General features: G+C 38.2%; 3 protein-coding genes across 3 annotated transcripts; all 3 read right to left on the minus strand.

Annotated features, from left to right (window-relative positions):
* Positions 1-1168: 1168 nt before the first annotated feature.
* On the minus strand, positions 1169-4134 carry EAF01_006794 (uncharacterized protein; the record flags this gene model as incomplete). The annotated part of the gene is made up of 5 exons (XM_038915048.1): positions 1169-1383; positions 1505-3374; positions 3430-3765; positions 3870-3897; positions 3995-4134. 5 exons carry the CDS (start codon positions 4132-4134, stop codon positions 1169-1171), a joined length of 2589 nt encoding a protein of 862 aa, XP_038770003.1.
* Positions 4135-12545: 8411 nt separating this feature from the next.
* EAF01_006795 (uncharacterized protein) lies at positions 12546-14784 on the minus strand (the record flags this gene model as incomplete). The annotated part of the gene is made up of 5 exons (XM_038915049.1): positions 12546-13420; positions 13468-14081; positions 14170-14497; positions 14620-14657; positions 14747-14784. 5 exons carry the CDS (start codon positions 14782-14784, stop codon positions 12546-12548), a joined length of 1893 nt encoding a protein of 630 aa, XP_038770004.1.
* Positions 14785-15953: 1169 nt separating this feature from the next.
* Positions 15954-17265, minus strand: EAF01_006796 (uncharacterized protein; the record flags this gene model as incomplete). Its single annotated transcript, XM_038915050.1, has 4 exons — positions 15954-16413; positions 16473-16852; positions 16922-17026; positions 17116-17265. The coding sequence occupies 4 exons, from the start codon at positions 17263-17265 to the stop codon at positions 15954-15956; spliced, it is 1095 nt and encodes a 364-aa protein (XP_038770005.1).
* Between the last annotated feature and the right edge of the window lie 1190 nt (positions 17266-18455).

The raw sequence follows: 18455 nt of genomic DNA on the forward strand, positions 1-18455 counted from the left end.
TAAAAAAAGTTAATATATTTATCATTTTAATATTATGAAACCTAATATTTATCAAATCTAATATTACATTCAATAAATACATTCATTTAAGCTAATATATATTAAGCTCAATATTACATTCGGTAAATACAATATTAGACCTAATATAGCTAATATATTAACTCTAATATCGATCCGAACGAGCCCTTAGTCAGCCGCACACATTCGACACCATACATTAAGCAAAGATACGAGAGATGTAGATATGCAACAAAACCTCTTATTCATCTTCATTCCCAGATCTCACATCTCCAATTCTTCTCTCTCAACCTCTCGAATCTATTAATTTTGTTATATCAACTGATCATCTGATTCCAAACACTTTTCATATTAATAGAGATATAACTTATTATAATAATCAACCAATATATCCCCTCCTACTACCCTCTTTAGCTTCTGAACTTTACTACACCAACTAATCTTAGTCAGCTTCAAACAATCTACACACAGACACAAATACGAGTTTCTATAGATATGCAACAAATCCTTTCTTGTAAACCATCCCCTTCCAACCCTTTCCTCTCTCGATCTCTCTAGCCTCTTAAATTACACCAACTAATCTAGTCCCAAACACTCTACACACAAACAAAGATAAGATACGAGATCTATAGATATGCAACAACCCCTCTCCTCTCCTCCCCTCTCCTCCCCTTTCCTTTCCCTCCCATCCTATCCCACATCACCAACTCTAATCACACTCCAATCAACTCCTCCACCTCACTGGCTCAATCTCAATCTCACTTACATCAACAGGAAACATCAGTAGAAGTAGTAGAAGCAGTACTCACCAATCTCAAACATAAACCCCCCAGTTTCCTTTCTCAAAATCCAGAAGTCAAAAAATGTAAATAAATAAAATTAACATGAATCATATCGTAATGTGATTCCCTATAAACCGATCGTCATTGATGACAATGAGAAGATAACAAGACAAGATATCAATCGCAACAACCCACCAAAGAACTTCCTTATCATCCACTCCATCGCCTATTACCATCATCATTCCCTTTTCACACCATTCATCCATCCATCCATCCATCATCACCTCATGCAAAATAAGAAATTAAAATCAAGAATCATAACCCCCTCCTCCCTGTTTTCTTTCCCTTTCTCCTTTCAACCCCTCTCACTAAGTATAAATACTCTCCGTCCAACTGTTTACCTGTAATCCCGTTTCCGCCATAGGTGCATCCTTCAAGAATTCTAAGGGCATCCAAACCAAATGTCCCTTGATCTGATCCAACTTCTGTCTGATTTCCTGTGGTGGAATCATACGATCATAAATATGACCTGAACGAATACCCTTTGGTGGAAGGAATTTATCATAATCATCAAAAGTTTTGACTGTAGATGGTTAGTGAGAGTGAAATTAGAAGGGGTGGGAAATAGGAGGCAACAGAGAAAGAAAATTAAGAATGGCTAAGCTGCAATGGGATAAATGATAGGAAAAGAGAAAAAAGCATACCAAAGTTATCTGGATCAGCATGAAATAATTGTCTAAACATCTGAGTATTCTTTGTCGCTCTACCCACCCACATATCCCAAAGCTCATCACTTAATGGGTCCTCAACAAATCCATACGTTTCCCCCTCGTCATGAATATCATTAGGAATGTTTGGTGGTTGAGCATTTGGATCATCATCTGCATCCAAATCTTGTGGTAGCAGTAAACCCAAATGTTCACGCCAAAGATATTTTCTTAGCGTAGATGCATGATAACCTGCTTCGTATGGTTGTCCATTCATTGTACTTTGAACAGTTCTTGTATCCGTCATGACGATTGAAAGTTCACTGTCATGAATACCCAATTGTGAACGATCGTTGAGATTTGAACTTCCACAAATGACTGTTCTATCATCAACAATGAGAACTTTGCCATGGATATAAAGTTCTTCCTGAATCCAGTTATCGGCTTCTCCCGCAAGATCACCTTCCCATGGCTCATCAACCAAATTTGGTTGCATGTGCATAGCGTTCTTCGCCACACTATCGGTACTATTTGGTTTGTGATCCGCACCGGCAGCTTCTGCCTTTGCTTCGAATTTTCTCTTGGCATCCGTTTTTCTTTCTTGAGCCTCGTCTCCAGAATCATCATGGTGTATAGCACGTTCGAACTTATCTTTTAATTCATCATGCTTTTCAACTTCTTGAACTCCTTTCCCGTGAATACCAGAGTCCATAATTTCCTCGGCTTCTGCTCTTTGTACATCTTGGTACTTGACACCAGATTCTTCCTCTTGCTTCTTGATTGCTGGGGTAACATTCAAACGATCATAAGATCGTAAATTGAAGAAGAAGATATGTTGTTCGGGTTCAACACCTTCCTTTCTAATTTGTTCGAATATTGAATGTTCGCCTCGACAAATAGATTTGTACTGGTAATCCATAATAGCTCTCGTACCTGTCGCTGCATCATCTCTAAGATCACCAGCAAAACCTGGAATAGAAGGAATCAAAACGATGACTCGGAATTTTCTACCTTCTTTTCCAGCTCTGACAACAGCATCAACAATCGCTCTTCCAATAGTATTTCTAATTGGAGCTTGTTGATCACCCGTAGCAGTGATGAAGAATTGATTTTCGATATAAACATAGTGTTGAGCGTTTCGAATCAGCTCACTATAAGCATTTTGAATGCTGTGTTCCACAAGAATACCACTGGACCAATCGGCACTACTTCGAACGACTTGAGCGTGAACCGTTCCTTGCTGTCCTAATGATTTCGTACTCAGTGGTGTGAGCGGATGATTGACGTAATCTCCAACTGGATGTTTGGGTCTTTGTACTCCAACCAAATCTTCATTCTCACCGTCTCTACCTTCAAGAATTAACCAATTGAATCGCTCATCACGTTTATATTTGTCTCGCTTGACAAAATTCCATCTCAAAACAAAATGTTCCGCGATATCATAAACGCAATCTCCGACAACACCCATAGCAACATCATGCCAAGGCATACGTCCATATTCAGCTTTCGATAACTCATTGGCTTTCCAATCTTTGACATCTTGAAAATCCATAACACGGTTGTTATTGAAATCTTGTCCTGGCCAAACTTCAGTTGCAATTCCTTCTGGATGTACATCGGCAAGAGGATGTTGATGATTATCCCATCTTCCAAAACATAGATCTAAACCACCAATAAATGCCAAATTGTAATCAATTACAATAAACTTTTCATGATGAGCCCAGTAAAATGTCATATCAGCCGCATTTTCGAGAACGTTATGATCAGGATGTCGCATAATCTGAATATTTCCATATCCTGGAGTTCCTTCGGGACACAAAGCTTGAAGGGCATGTTTCGTATGTTCAGAATTACAAGTGAGAGCAGCCTATCAAATTGAAGTCAATAAACCAAATCTCGAGTATTTCAATCGCAAAACATACCTCGACTTCTCGATACACAATGACGAAAATCTTGACTCCAGCTTCTGCTCTGCGCTTAAGGATTTGATCCAAGCGCCATTGTTGATTATAGTATGGAGGTCGGCGCAAAAATAATTCGGGAGACAACCACCAATCCGCAATATATATGGTTTCCTTTGCAGCTTCGAGCGCAACTGATACAGCCCAAAAGTAATCGCGTCCATCCACATACCATTTTATATTATTCCCTGGTCGTTCTGGCGCAAATGATTCGAAACGATGAGATTCTGCGATTTTGGATCTTTTTTCATCCGTAATCTTTTCGTGTTCTTCGTCGTGACGATGATTTGGATTAAACTATGTGGTGATTAGGATTTGTTCGTAGATCGATGGGAGATGAGGAGAAGCAGAAGTAGTAGTAGAAGAATCAAAAGAAGCACAAATGGGAACCGGAAACCTACCAAATTTCCCAATTTGCCAATTTGATGTCTATATTCCATGGTCAATAAACAGCAGCAACGAGCAACAAGCATCCAGCTTTCCCCCTCTCCCCCTCCCCCTCCCCCTCCCCCATTCTTCAACTTACTTCTTCTGAATCAACCCAACCTTCATATCATGAAGTTTCGTATCATGCAACTTCTCTCTCAAGCTCGCAAATGGATTCTTCATCTTCTCCTTCAATCCCGAAGGATTCGATCCTCCATCTGCAGGAGAAACGGTTGACATATTGAAGGTTGCCGATTGCTGTGTCTATCTTGGTACTTGTGAAATAGATTGATAGGACTGTGCCGCATGAATTGAGATCGTGAGCCCGCACGTATGAGCTGAATGCTTAGGTATACTGATGAACCCTAAGTCTGCGGATGTCAAGGACAGAAAGAACAGAACCCTCAATATTCTCGACCAGCCGAGGAAAACTTCTCCTCGGATTGCGAAGAAACTATCTCGATTCCTTTTATTTTATTTTTTTCTTGAAAATCGAATGGAACTGACGAACGAGGGGTTTAGAATGGGATGGCGGGGCACCCGAAAGAATAAGCAAGCTACCTATAAGTCAACCTTAGATGTTCCCACCATTTTCCCAGAGTAGCCTTATCAAGCTTTGCCTTGCTTAAATCTTTGAAATACGTCACTATGAGCCTCGTAACACGACCAAACCCTGGAATTTAAGCTTAATTTATCTATCATGTGTTGGAATTTATTAGAATTATTTCACGTAACTTAACTTATACGATGGATGGACTAACGTAGTTTATCAGTGGGTCGGCCATATCAGTGGATCGACCACTTTTACCTCGAATTATTATTTTATATTCAATATGCATTTTCTTTATAATTAATTATGAAAATTCATTCTAAAGAAGCATATATAATCCTAATTATTCAAGCTATTAAGTCAAATAAAAAATTATTAATTTAAAAGATAACTCAGCTTTATGTTACGGAAGCTGCCTCTAGGGTCACGTGGAAGTGTCTAGAGATCTCTCGAGGTGGTTTAGACTAGACTTCAAGTAGGAATTCAATAAGGTTGTAACTGGTTGCAATTCTCGTAACTATAGTAATGAAACTAATGATTGTTCTTGAGCACGAAGCTCTACATTGTAATGAAATCCCATTCCCTTATATAGATCTTCGTACTCTGATGTTGGTTGGAGTTTCTTGGAGTCCTGGCTCCCAAGGACCTCCTTGGAGCCCTGGCTCCTGGGGACTTCACCACGTGACACTTGTCACATGGCATTCTGTTACCCATCGTAACAATGGAAAAGTATCTTTTAATTGATATTGTAATAAATACGAAAAGACAGATTATAATACAAGAATTTGTCAAAATAATATAATAGATTCTAGATTATTAAATTCTTAATAATTTTAATCAATTGATTTAGTTGTTATTGAATAATATAGCTTTAGAGTGACAATTCGAGGTAAAAGTGGTTGATCCATTGATATAGCCGACCCACTGATAAACTACGTTAACTATATTTGATTTTATTATATCTTTTCATGTTACATCTTACTATACTATATTTCATTTTAACCTCCTCCCGGAACTATCTCACCATCTAAATGGCCTCCAATTGTTAAGAATGTGAGTTTCTTTCAAATCCCACCTTACACTGTTTTCACCCAAACGTAATCAACCCTCAACCACAACGACTGAAAACGGGGTGTACCGCCAAACAATGGAGTGAAAACAGCCTGCCAAGAAGGACATTCCCGTGACATCCGAGATTCTAAAGCCCCCTGGCCTGGTCAATATTGGTTACATAACAATCCAAGTACGGCTGCTGGTCGTGTGCTCGTGTTGATTTGTTGGCTTATGCTGTGATTGTATTGAAATATGATTCTTAATATCAAGTCAGGAGAAATAGTGAGTAGTATGTGGACGAAGTCGTTCACTAGCTAGGATTCTTCCTTTGATGTGATTTACTACTATCAATCATTCTTGGTCGTCTTCTGGGAGGGCGGAGACTGCATAGCCTGCATTTACCCTCCTCTTGATATGGTATTCTGGGGCACCAATCTTCACATAAATCTATCCAGTGAGGAGTCAAGTGAGTAAGAGACCAAGTAGATTGCAAAATCAGATTAACCAAAGTCCGGGAATCCGAGTTCATGAAGTTGCCTAGAACTCAAAACCTATGCATTGGAACTAGTCTCCCCGCTTACATTGTGTAACGCTATGGAGAATTTGGTACCTCGAATAAATATGATCGAAAAGTACGTTGCGACAGGAAAATCAGTTGCACTGGTAGCCCCCTCTGTTGAATGTCTTTTAAACACTGTCCAAAGGGCGTTGTTACCCCCCGCAAGGAGAATGACCGAAGAAGAGCGAAAATTGCGTGAGAAGTCTCGCCGTCAATCCCTGGCAAAGCTTACAAGCAATTGAACAAGATATGCGGAAAAACTAAACTTACCCTTCAGCATCTGAGTTTCTCTGGGAGTATATTCACAACGCGCACTAGTTACTTCAAGATGAATGATATCTGGCATTCAAAGAAGAAGTAACAGCTCCAACATACTCTCACATTAAACAATAAGCTACCCATCGGTTTTGAGTCATAGAATACTGATATTTGCTCTTCCTGTAAATGAACAGCAAGTTGAATGATTCGGTATATTCACTACTCGATTGCTGAATCGTCTATTTTTCAGTGACTCTTCATGACTAGATTTACATTTCCTTTCGCTGGATTATTCCATCACTTGACTTCACAACTCACATCTACATCTATGCTTAGATTCAGTACAACCCCTTCCCTCCATTCTTCAATCTACACTCCCAAATCTAAACACTCTGCGCACTACCCACCTCTACCCAACGTGTCCCAATCCACAAACCCCCAAATCAAAACAAACTGGCCATCCATAACAATCCTCTCCCTCATCCACATCCTCGGCATCCACAAAATGTACATCACCATCTACCAAAACGGATACATCTCACAATTACTCCATCTCTACAACTATGGTCCCTATACTCTCCCCGGTTCCACCAACCCCATAATCACCCGATTCTGCGGGATTCCTCCAATAGATAAATTGCTCACTTGCTGGCGTCATGTTTGCAAATATCACAGATGGTTCTACTCCCCAACTTTCTTTATATGCGTTTCAATTTTCAGGACAACTGGTTTCTGTGATTACTGTGTTGATAATTGAAAGTTTGAGAGAGGGAAATCGAGGAACGAGTTTAGCTTTGTGGGTTTACCTTCTTCCTCTTCGAATTCTGGTATCTATATCAATTCCCTCAATCTAATTAGTGATCAGTTTTCTTCCTTGCGGTCTCGCAATGCAGATTGTAGGATATGGATTTATCATGCCGGTTTATTGTTGTATGCATCTAGCTACTTTCTCTACCGTCGCCGCGGAAAACAAAAATCTAGCAAGAAAGATCAGTACACGAAACCTCACCGCAGGGGCAACACTACCAACATCTATCTCGATAGGATATATTCTCCCGTCCATATTAATGGCTTTACCCTTCCCCTCCACAATCACCAAACAATGGTTTGGAGGCTTCTGGCAGGGGTTTCCTTTATGGATTTGTATACTTCACATTCTTCTGGGAACCGTATATCCCAAATCCATCTTCCAATCCCAAAATCCTTCAATATTTCCAACACCGAAGAACCAAAATAAGCATTCTCATCTCAACCCACCAATCCATACCCACCAAATCACTCTCTTCCACCGCACCTACAATTTCGCCCCCATAGTACCAGCAACTTGTCATCTTCTCCCTCTTACCCTCCTAATCTGTAACAAGATCTTCCACTCTCTATTCCCTCCAAAATACCACTCCATCACATTCCCTCGGATTTTTGTTCCTCCATCTTTTTGGTCGCCAACACAGATAGATCCTGTGGAATTAACAATCTCAATCTCACCCAATTCCACAATTTCACCCTATACAACCAATACATCGGATCGAGCGCTGCGATTTTCTGGGCTATGATGTTGAATATCAAATTTCACTCGAGAGAATACATTAGGTGGAGAGAAATCGGTAAGTTAGGGATCAGGAGTTTGGGGTAAGGGCTTGTTTGAATGTCAATTCCGATCAGAATCCGTCAAATTTTCTGCTTTTTTCTATTATAGCGGATTTTGTGTTTTAAAAAAGATGGATTTCGAAATTTCGTTTTTTTATTTGTCTATCGCTTTTAATATAAAATTTGTAGAAATAGAAGCATAGAAAGTAAAATTTATATATATTATTATATAAGGGAATTTGAAATTTCAATTTATTATTGTTATTTAAATAATTAAATAAGTAGTAATAAATTTATGAGGATAATTTCAATTTAATTAATATGTATGTAGAGATAACATTTTATTTAATTAAAATTAAAATTAAAATCTAAACTTTGATTTAAAGAGCTTAAAGCTTTGAATTATATTTACTATAGCTTTTAATGATATTTACTACAGCTTTCAATGATATTTACTACAGCTTTAGATTATAAAAGTTTACAAGAGTTTACAAATTCGTGGATTTTTTAATTGATTGAAAACAATAATCATTTTTTCTAATTATCGTTTCAATCTACATTTTCTATTTTCCTATACAGATTATTGAAAAATGTAGATTGAAATACAGATTGAATTTAAGATTTTAGAAAGCCTATGAAATATTCTGTTGATTTGTAAAAATTGATACAAAATCTACTCTTCTATATTCAAATAGAAATCAGGAATCTGTTGTCAAAAAGAGTGGATTATTCAATAGAATCTAATTGGATTTGTGCATTCAAACTACCCCCAAGTGTGTTTGCGGGACCGGCAGCAGTGGTGCTGTGGAGTTTGAGGGAGAGGGATTGGAGGATTTTGGGGGTCTTAGGGGAGGGGAGAGAAATGAAGGGGAAGGGAAATGGGATGATGTAGGAGTGTAGTTTAAATGTGAAAAGATATAGAAAGGAGTTATTATTGCTTTGGAATTTTACTCGAGACCCTCTTTGTGATTTTCCGAGCTTGTGATTGAAAGTTATGTTTTGAGGTAGTTTGTGTAATGAGTAAAGTCCTTCCTAGAACTGAAACCACTATTCTCCTCGGCTTTAAAAAGGGAGGATGAAGAGGATATTGATGCCCCCTTCCCCCTCCAAGAACCCCCTGAGAGGGAATATCTCAGCACATCTTTTATTTATAATACCCACCTACCTACAAAAATAAACACAACCCATTATAAGAAATACATTACAAATCCCCATTAACCAATACATTCCCTCATCTCCCATCTCCCATCGTCCTCTCCATATTCACATCCACATCCTCTCCAATTCTTACAATTCCAACCATTCCCACAATATCTGCCCCTCCTCCCCTTCCCTCCACCATCTACTCTACAATCCTCAACACCTTCAACATCACCATCTCACCATATCTTTCCTCTCCCGAGTATCCTCCTCCCAAATGCAATTACCATGCCGTATTCCTTCACCATGATCTTTAGATCTCATTCTTAAGGATTATTTTTTTCTGTACAGAAGAGTATACGGTACAGATAGATATACAAATAGCAAAAGATCCCATACTCATTTCGCACATGATGAAGATGATAATCCTGTAATGAAACTAGAGATTTGAATCTCCGCTGGGATGCGATAACCTAGGAAATGGAAATGGAAATTGCGAATGGAAATGGGAATAGAGAATCCACATCCACATCCAAAGGATCAACTCGAGCACTCCGAGGAGTATACCGCTACTGTAGTATAAGATTACATTTACAAGCAATACCGTTGAGATGACTCCATCCACAACACTACTTGGTAGTATCGCATCATCATGATCTTCAATCCAGGACTTCAGGATTCCAATTCTCATCTCTCATCTCTCCTACGAGAGAAATAATAACTTGATCACCTCCCGAGTCCCAACTCTCAACTCTCAACTCTCAACTTCTAAAACGGAAATTCTAATACATGGTATTACATTATATCTTTCAAACCCTTTATATGTCCCCCCATAGAACAAAAATCAAACTCAATACACACCTATCTACAAGAGATATATGGTGTGATATGATATGATATGGTATTATTTTAACATCTGAGGGGAGACCTCCCGAGGAGTATTAAAACGAACTATACTAAAGAATTATAATAGAATTCTGTTTAAAAGATAAAAAACCTTATTTTTAAAGAAAACCTTATAAATAAATCCAGATCCTTGATTTTATAGTATTATAATTCTCCTATATATTCTAAATAATTATTTCAAGTTTCTTTATCATATAACTAATTAACTATTTTGTGTCCTATATAATTAAACCTTTTAAAGTATTCCTCCTTTATTAGTCAAGGTACTTTATTATATTTCAATTATATACGTGTAATTATAAATAGCAATTTCAAATAATTCAAATGTTCTTAAACAAGCTTTATTTATAACATTCTAAATATTTGTTAAATAGACTTGATAAGGTATATATATATAATAGGTATAATTAAAAGGATTGTTTATTTCTATCTATCCTCTTTATATAAAAAGGGAATTACTATTATATATATATATACTACTCCTACTTATACACTTCGTATGTATATAAAGTAAAGCGTAATATGTAATATCACGCCCCTAGTCACGTGTTCCGACAATATTCATATATACAAATAAATTTCAAAAATTCAAAAAATTCTATTTTTTTAACGAATCCTTTAATTCTAATAGTTATTATTTCTCTCTATTTTTATAATAAACCTTATATAATTAAAAAAACTTAAATACCTTCCTTACTTAATATATTAAAATATCAAGGTATTACTAAAAGTAATTTACAAAATTAGATGATTTTAAAAATGAAATAGATATAAATATATCATAATGAAAGTTTTCAAATAACATAGTTTATTGTTACGAACAACGCAACATAGGCACGGGACTGGGCACTAAGTCACGTGGTTGGCTCAGTCTGCCTCAGCAGGATAGACACTAAGCCATGAAAGTATAAACAAATTAGTACTGAGTTATACTGATTATACTAAACAAGAAGGTTTATATAAGAAAATAGGTTTCATTACAATATAAAGCTTTGTACTTAAGAATAATTATTAATTTTATTATTATAATTATAAGAATTACAATTAATTATAACCTTATTGAATTCCTATTTGAAATCTAATCTAAACCACTTCGAGAGATCTCTAAACACTTCCACATAACCCTAGAGGCAGTTCCCGTAACATTTATCAATGAGTAAATCATATCAGTAAATGGATCACTCATTTTACATATAAAATTTGTCTATACGTAACCATGCACTTTCTTTATCTAATAATATAATTTGAAAAAATCTGAAAATATTGAAATTCAATTATATAAATATTATAAAAATTTAATCATTTATTAAAAATTTGAATTATTATAATAATTATTATAAAAATAATTTTTTTGTAACGAAAATCGTAACAATTTTCACTTTTTTTTAGAATATAATATAAATATTTATATAAAGAATAGATTTATAAAAAGTTGATTTTTTATTATTATTAAAAATTCTTTTCTTTTTTTTAAAATAATGATTAGTTATTAAAATAATAATATTTAAAAAGACCTAATTTTGATGTATTTTCAAATGACCCATTCACTGATATGACCCACTCACTGATAAACCACGTTAAACAAATATCAATAAATTCAATCTTAACTCTTCAAAATCCAACAAAATAAAAGAATTAAAGACTTACAGAGAACATCGCATACAGGTATTAAATCTTTCGCTCTCCTACAAGAGATAACTATATAAAACCTCTTACGCACAATGAACCATACCTCGCCCATTTCACATTTCACAAACCACATTCTCATGGATACCTACGAGTAAATTTAAACTTCTCCCAAGACTCCATAGCTCACCATCCCATCCGCAATCCACACGAATAAAGTTATACCAACTACCCACCTACCAACCATACCAAACTCATCACTCCCAAATCGCCATTTAAACATCCCCCCCAAAAGTCGATGATAGGAGCTTAGTGAGATAAGTACGATATCCACCATAGAAAGCATAGTGCATACTGTATAAAGCGAGTACAGTATTTCCCCTTTAGAAAAGACCCGGAGTTCCATGGAGGAAGAAATGATATCTTGACGAATCTTACTAGCATTACATCTGGAGAATCTATCGATTGAATGTTTTCAAGTCAAGATTTGATACCTAGAAAGTAACACATGCATACGTTATTAGTTCTGACTTCATTGAAGTTCTCTCCTCAAATCTCTTGTTATCGCAAGAGTCAAATCCATATAAATGTAAATACAACACGCCAGTGAACAAACAACCAACCTATCAACGAACCAACCAAATAAACAACAACGAAATCTTACAGTGCTAAAGGCATTGATAGGCAATAAAGATCATCAAATAAATACACCGCCTGCTTTTCCACTCTACAAAAAATCATCCTCTCCCTTTGAATATGAAAGAAAAGCCTCAGTCACTCCCTATAGTGGACCAATCAAGCCTTCATTCCACTCCCCGCTTCCACTCCCCACTACTAATTCCATTCATTACCAAAACCGATCCATCATCTCTCTCAAGCAATTTTACTCATTCATAACAACGATATCCATCCTTAATTCTCACCAGCTAACTATCCCTTCTACCACACACCCCTTAATTACAAGTCCTTCATCTACTTCTTCTTGCCCTTCCCCTTATCACTTCCACTCTCCTTCTCTCTTACCAACTTCAATAGTAACTCCTTAAGTTCTCCCACTTCCTTCCTCAACTCTCTAACTTCACAAGTCGCCTCATCACTCTCGACATTTGGTACAACACCCTTAACCCTCTTTTCCCAACCCTCACCTTCGAAATCTACTTCCCCATTCAATTGTTCCCATTCCTCTACTGTATCATCATCATCGTCACCTCTTTGTCTATTTCCCTTGACTCTGATAGCACTTCTCTGTTCAAACCAAGCTGCTATTAACAGTAATGGCGAATAAATGATTGCCATAACATAATCATTGAGTTTAGCATATCGTTTTCTTGGCATCCACCATTCACACGGAAGAATGAGGAAGAAGATTTCGATAAGATTAGTTGGCGCAATAAAGACATTCTCATCTGGAGCTCTGACAAATTGCATGGTCTTTTGAGAGAAGAGTGCCATATATTCATCAATGGCATTATCCGTAATATCCTCATAAGCAGAGTTGTAAAGTGCAATAAGGATATTGAGAAGAACTACCATGATGAGGAATGTGAAGATATAGTAGAGGATAATTCCGAAAGGTGGAGCGAAGTTATCAAAACCGGAGAAATCTGGTGATTGCATGACAGCGTTGGCCATTGCTTGGAGGATGAATGAAGCGGAGTCGGCATTAGAATCGGCCATGTCCATACCAATAAATGCTTGTAAGAAACCGATGATGATGACGAAGAGGAGAGCGAAGAATATGAGAGATTCTTTCATCATTACTTTGATAACGACAAGCATAGCTCCAAAGAAGCGAATAGAGTCGAGGTAAAGTAATAATCTCATCCAGAACATTGGTGCGGAGAAAGCTATGAATGTTAGTATTTTGCAACCATTCAACAAAATTTGAATATACCTAAGAAGTTATAACTAAGCTCATTGAACTTTCCTCTCTTCCCATCATCATCTTGCAGTGGGTGACCAAGAGCAATAATTCTCGTAATTAAACTTGTCGTTAGCAGGGCATAAAGAATTACATTGAAGACATTCCAGAATCCAATATAATATCTTCCAACCTTCCAAAACTTGCTAACCTCATCACATATGAAACCAGCTGTGAAGATATAAAGGATAATTTCCACAATATCCAAATCTCCACTTGGATTGACTGTATTTATAGCACCCGTATACAAAGCCAAATAGATCAATGAAAAGATGATCTGAGTAGCATTTTGATATACAGGTGCGCGCATGCGATCTGGATCAACATGAGTCCAGTAATATGTATTGTCCTTTTTCTTGTAATCGACGAATTGAGAAGGATCATTCTCATCTTGTACGAGCCATCCTCTCCAGAGATAATTGACGCATTTCTGATATCCCGAAGAACCAGTAACACGTAAAGCATGGAGATCGACTGCTCTTTCGATAACATTCGCCGGCGCAGTTTGCTCTCCATCGACCAATACCGAATATCTCTTCAACAATACATTTTGTAAAAGATACTCCTGATCTTCTTCCGTTTCGATTCTAGCCAAATGTTAGTTTCATTCTTTCCTGACTCTGTTCCGCTTCCGCTTCCGATTCTATATCCAAAATACAGAAGTGAAAAACTCACAATTGTTTCGCAATAACCTCACAAGCCACCGCTCTCACATTGTGTAAATCCGCATCCCAAAGCTCCAACATAGCCTGCTTCTTAAACCATCTCTTACAGACCAACAATGCATATACTACACAAGCACCATAATCTTTTCCTCCTGCCTCTTTTGCGGCTGCAATCACCTTCCTAGTTATGATTTTCGAATGTGCGCATACGATATTTGCTTCTTCGAGTTCGCAGGGTACAGTTTCTTCAATGAGGTAACGAAGACGAAGCGCGGTTTTAGTTACTTCGAGAGGAGGAATGGCGCTGGGGAGTTCATCTTCGCGGTATGAGGGAAGAACTGAGAATTGTTAGTTGTTGGGTTTTGTGAGTTGTGAGTTGTGAGTTGTGAGTTGTGATTTGTGTGAATGCGCAATTCGTTATGCGACTCCAGGGAATATAAGTAAAAGAGAAGGGACTTGCGACGACGAGCTTCATCGCGCCAGAGATGTTGATCTGCGCTATTCATCAAAGTATCAGCATCAGCATCAATTGCGTTGTCAAGATAATCAATAGCTCCAAGCTACCATACATCGCGGGGTTCACACACCTTCCATCCAAACCGAATAGTTTTCTCCATTGAACCATTTTGAATTCAACGAAATGCAATCTCTCCCTTCTCAATTGCGATTCCTTTCCACGAACCACAATCAAATCGTCGTCGAAACAACTGTCTTCAAAAGCAAAAACGACTTATCGCATTGATGTATTTACTCCAAAGTTGTTGGTTGTGCTAAGTTATTAATTCGCGTTCGGTGCAGTGTGCATCCACTTCCAAGGTTTGCTTTCTCTCAAGCCTATTTGGATTTCTTTACTTGGCACATAGGCGGTGGATAGGATAGCACCTGCTCAGTGAGCCGAGCCAGGTGAGCTTAAGATTTTGGACGTGGTGCCAGCGAAAGAGTGAGTGAAAAGGCATTTTGTTGATTGTTTTGATATAAAGTGATGAATAAATAGACTGGTGAATATAGAATTTGAAGATATACTTTTGCTTATGATTAATGTCTTGGACCGCGATATATGTGAATTGAGTGACTAACTGTACTACTGAGTAGGTAGGATATACGATAGCCCTGGAGGGTCTAGCTATTATGTGGTGTGAGATCATTTGTGGCGCACACATGAATCCAAGGTAATGGAAGGTAAGGTTACAATGATAAACCTCACGAGCCACATGAGCCACAGAGCCAATGAGCCACACGCCAACAGAAAGAAAGCTTCATAGCCACGAGTAAACCACCCGGGCGCTCCAAGTACCGACCTCGGTAAGGTATCAAAGACATTGATTGATCAACCACATCGCACAATTAAACAATAATAAGCTCTGTTGTCTTAGATACAACTTCATTATCATCATAATCTTTGAATGGTATCAAACTTTAACCCTTTATATATATATAAAAGCAAGACACAATTTCAATCTATCAATATTCTCCCGTCCCAACCAAATTACATGACAACCGAACGTATTCCTGGTATCCAGCCTGTTTGTTCCGTGTGAATCTAATTCCGCAAGATATTTTGAAAACAAAACCCAACATGTGACGCCGGCGGGGGTAATTCTCGATACGTGTTCATACTCCATATCGTAAGTAGAACGGCGATATCTCACCCTGGTATCATATCCATATATCGTACAAAATTCTCGTATACTTTTCGGTGTATATTTTCCCTCCTTTTGGAAGCCCCTTCATCGAGTGACTCCGAGCCGAGAATTGACGTGCTTCGAACACCACGGATCGGTATAGCGTAGTCCCCTATTGAATATTCCTCTGTGAATTTCTATTTCCTTTCCATCCCAAAATTTGATTCTGTTCCCATTCTCCCGGCGCAGAGTGTCTATCCGCACTCGTCACCGTAACCTTTGTCTCTTTCAAAATATGTTTCTGACTTTCCCCGTCATCTTTTTCAATATCCGAATCCCCTAGTTGAACGAAAGTATCCAGATTGATATCCGATCTCTTTCCTGTACCATGTTGAGTGCGCGGTACATTTCCATTCTTTCCTGATGTGGGATTGTTGGAATTTCCGGTAGTACTGAGATTGAGGAAGGGAAGTGATAGGAGAGGACGAAGGGCAGGGAGAGATCCGGCGAATATTCCCATGGCTTCTTCGATGATGGACCAGAGTCCTATGCGACCGGTACCGAACATGAATTCGGCGGGATCGCTGTAGAGCGATAGATATCGGAGTCGAACGATTGTTGCACAGCTCGCACTGAAGATGAATTAGTCTCCAGTCATCTTCAAAATACCCAAGAAATCAAATGAACTTACAAAGCAGCCAATCCCAAAATACAAGCCACCGAAACCTTAACTCTACTCTTCATCTGAATATTTCTCAACAATACTGCTGGCAAGATCGCCAAAGCCCAATCCGTTGCAATCTCCACCGCGGAAAAGAACAAACTAACATCACTGTTCAGTTGCAAATTGCACACTCCATTCGACTCCCCCCATAGCGTGTTAATCGGATGACATATATTCGCAATGCCTATCATGAAAATAAGAGCAGAGACAGCGGTCATGATCATAATACCCCAGACGGTATAAACATAGCGACGACGAGTATCAGCAATACGGAGGAGAGTTACTGCAATGCTGCATTTGATAGCTACAGCACCGGTAGCGTAGAAAAATTCAGCAATGAAGAAGAGCTATATGATTATCAGTATTGTAGAAACCCTAGAGCTTACTCCTCAGGAAGAATAATAAATAATAAATACCTTAGTCCCCCTCGCAACATCATGCGCACTCAAGTATTTAGCCTTCTGACCACTCCCATAGAAACTGCATACAATACACAGACTACTCGTGACAGTAAATAGCAACTACTCATCCATTACCATATTAGCATCAAATCCTCTTCCCCAAACACTCCTTTCCAAAAAGTCGAAAAAGGGAACACATAAAAACATACCAAACCAATCGCCATAACAATATCATCTAAACCCCAAATTTTCCTCCACAACCTCACGCCCGCACGCATCGAAAAAGTAATCCAACACAACGCCAGCAACAAAACCGAGGTCCAAAATAATGCGACGCCATCCCCTGCGATCTTCGACATATTTGCGGTTCTGCTTCGTCACACTCCGTCGATATATCGGCAACCAGCTGATCTCAAGATCACGATCAATTAATGATCACACCACACACACAAGCCGGTCGATAGATAGATAGGTAAGTAAGTAAGAATCTCAGATAAGATGAAACCCAAGCTGTCAAAAACCACAGATCCGATACTCAGAGTGGAAAATCTACGCATGCATATTCGGAAATCCAATCACTCCACGAATACGAAAATAAAGTGCAGCACGAAGTCCCGTTAGTTATCTACTGAGTTTCCGCTTCCCAGTCGTGATATATGGAGAGATGTCATATCTCACAATGGACACAAGAATATCAAATATTCCACATCCCTCCCCTTCATGATACTGCAGATTATTCCCTGCGCGTGCAGGGCTTGTTGATAAGTGGAAAAGTGTCCGAGAATACATAATGAGAGACTCTCCCGGCTCGAATTATATGGAGACCACGTTCTGGTTATGTCTCTTTGGGGAGCGTTCATAGAGAGAATTTCCAAGTGTCCTTGCTCGGCTCGATCTTGGGTGGATCCGAGACCAAGTTCTGAGATTCTGAACTTCTTTAGTGTGTGGTATTTGGGTAGGGATGTAATTCCTGCTTTTTATGTACGGTGTGAACGTGCAGCGTGGTATAGGTATCCGGATGTATTAAAGTCTAGAGTGGAAGAAAAACTAGTATTCAAGTGATTCATCATTATGATAGGGTAATGCAGAGTTAGTGAGTCTTTTCTTTTCGACACCCCCAGTGCAGGCTGATATATCATTAAGTAGAACTATCGGTAATAAACTTCTTGTCTGTATTCATTTTCTTTTTACTTCGAGATGAATTTTCATAATTCACAGCTGTTTTATGAGGAGATACCTAGGTAGTATATAAATCAATAGGAATTATCGAATTAATTATGGAATCGTGAACAATAGACTGTCGAGACTCGAGAGTCAAGACTCAACTCATCAACATCAGACCATTCGATTCAAGGGGTAACGAATCGCACGCACATCCCCTTCCCGCTTATTATTAAGAAAGCATGTAAGAAGCAAAAACGCTCTCAAAATCTCGCTGAAAATCATTTCCATGTGTTTTCATTGGGAGCGTGGGTTATGATCATCATCTTCACCAGGGCCTCTCTTCTTAAAGTTTCCCTTTCAAGATCGTGACAAGAGGTCCTATCCA

The sequence above is a fragment of the Botrytis porri genome (genome assembly GCF_014898465.1).
Source record: "Botrytis porri strain MUCL 3234 chromosome Unknown BPOR_008, whole genome shotgun sequence".
NCBI lineage: Eukaryota > Fungi > Ascomycota > Leotiomycetes > Helotiales > Sclerotiniaceae > Botrytis > Botrytis porri.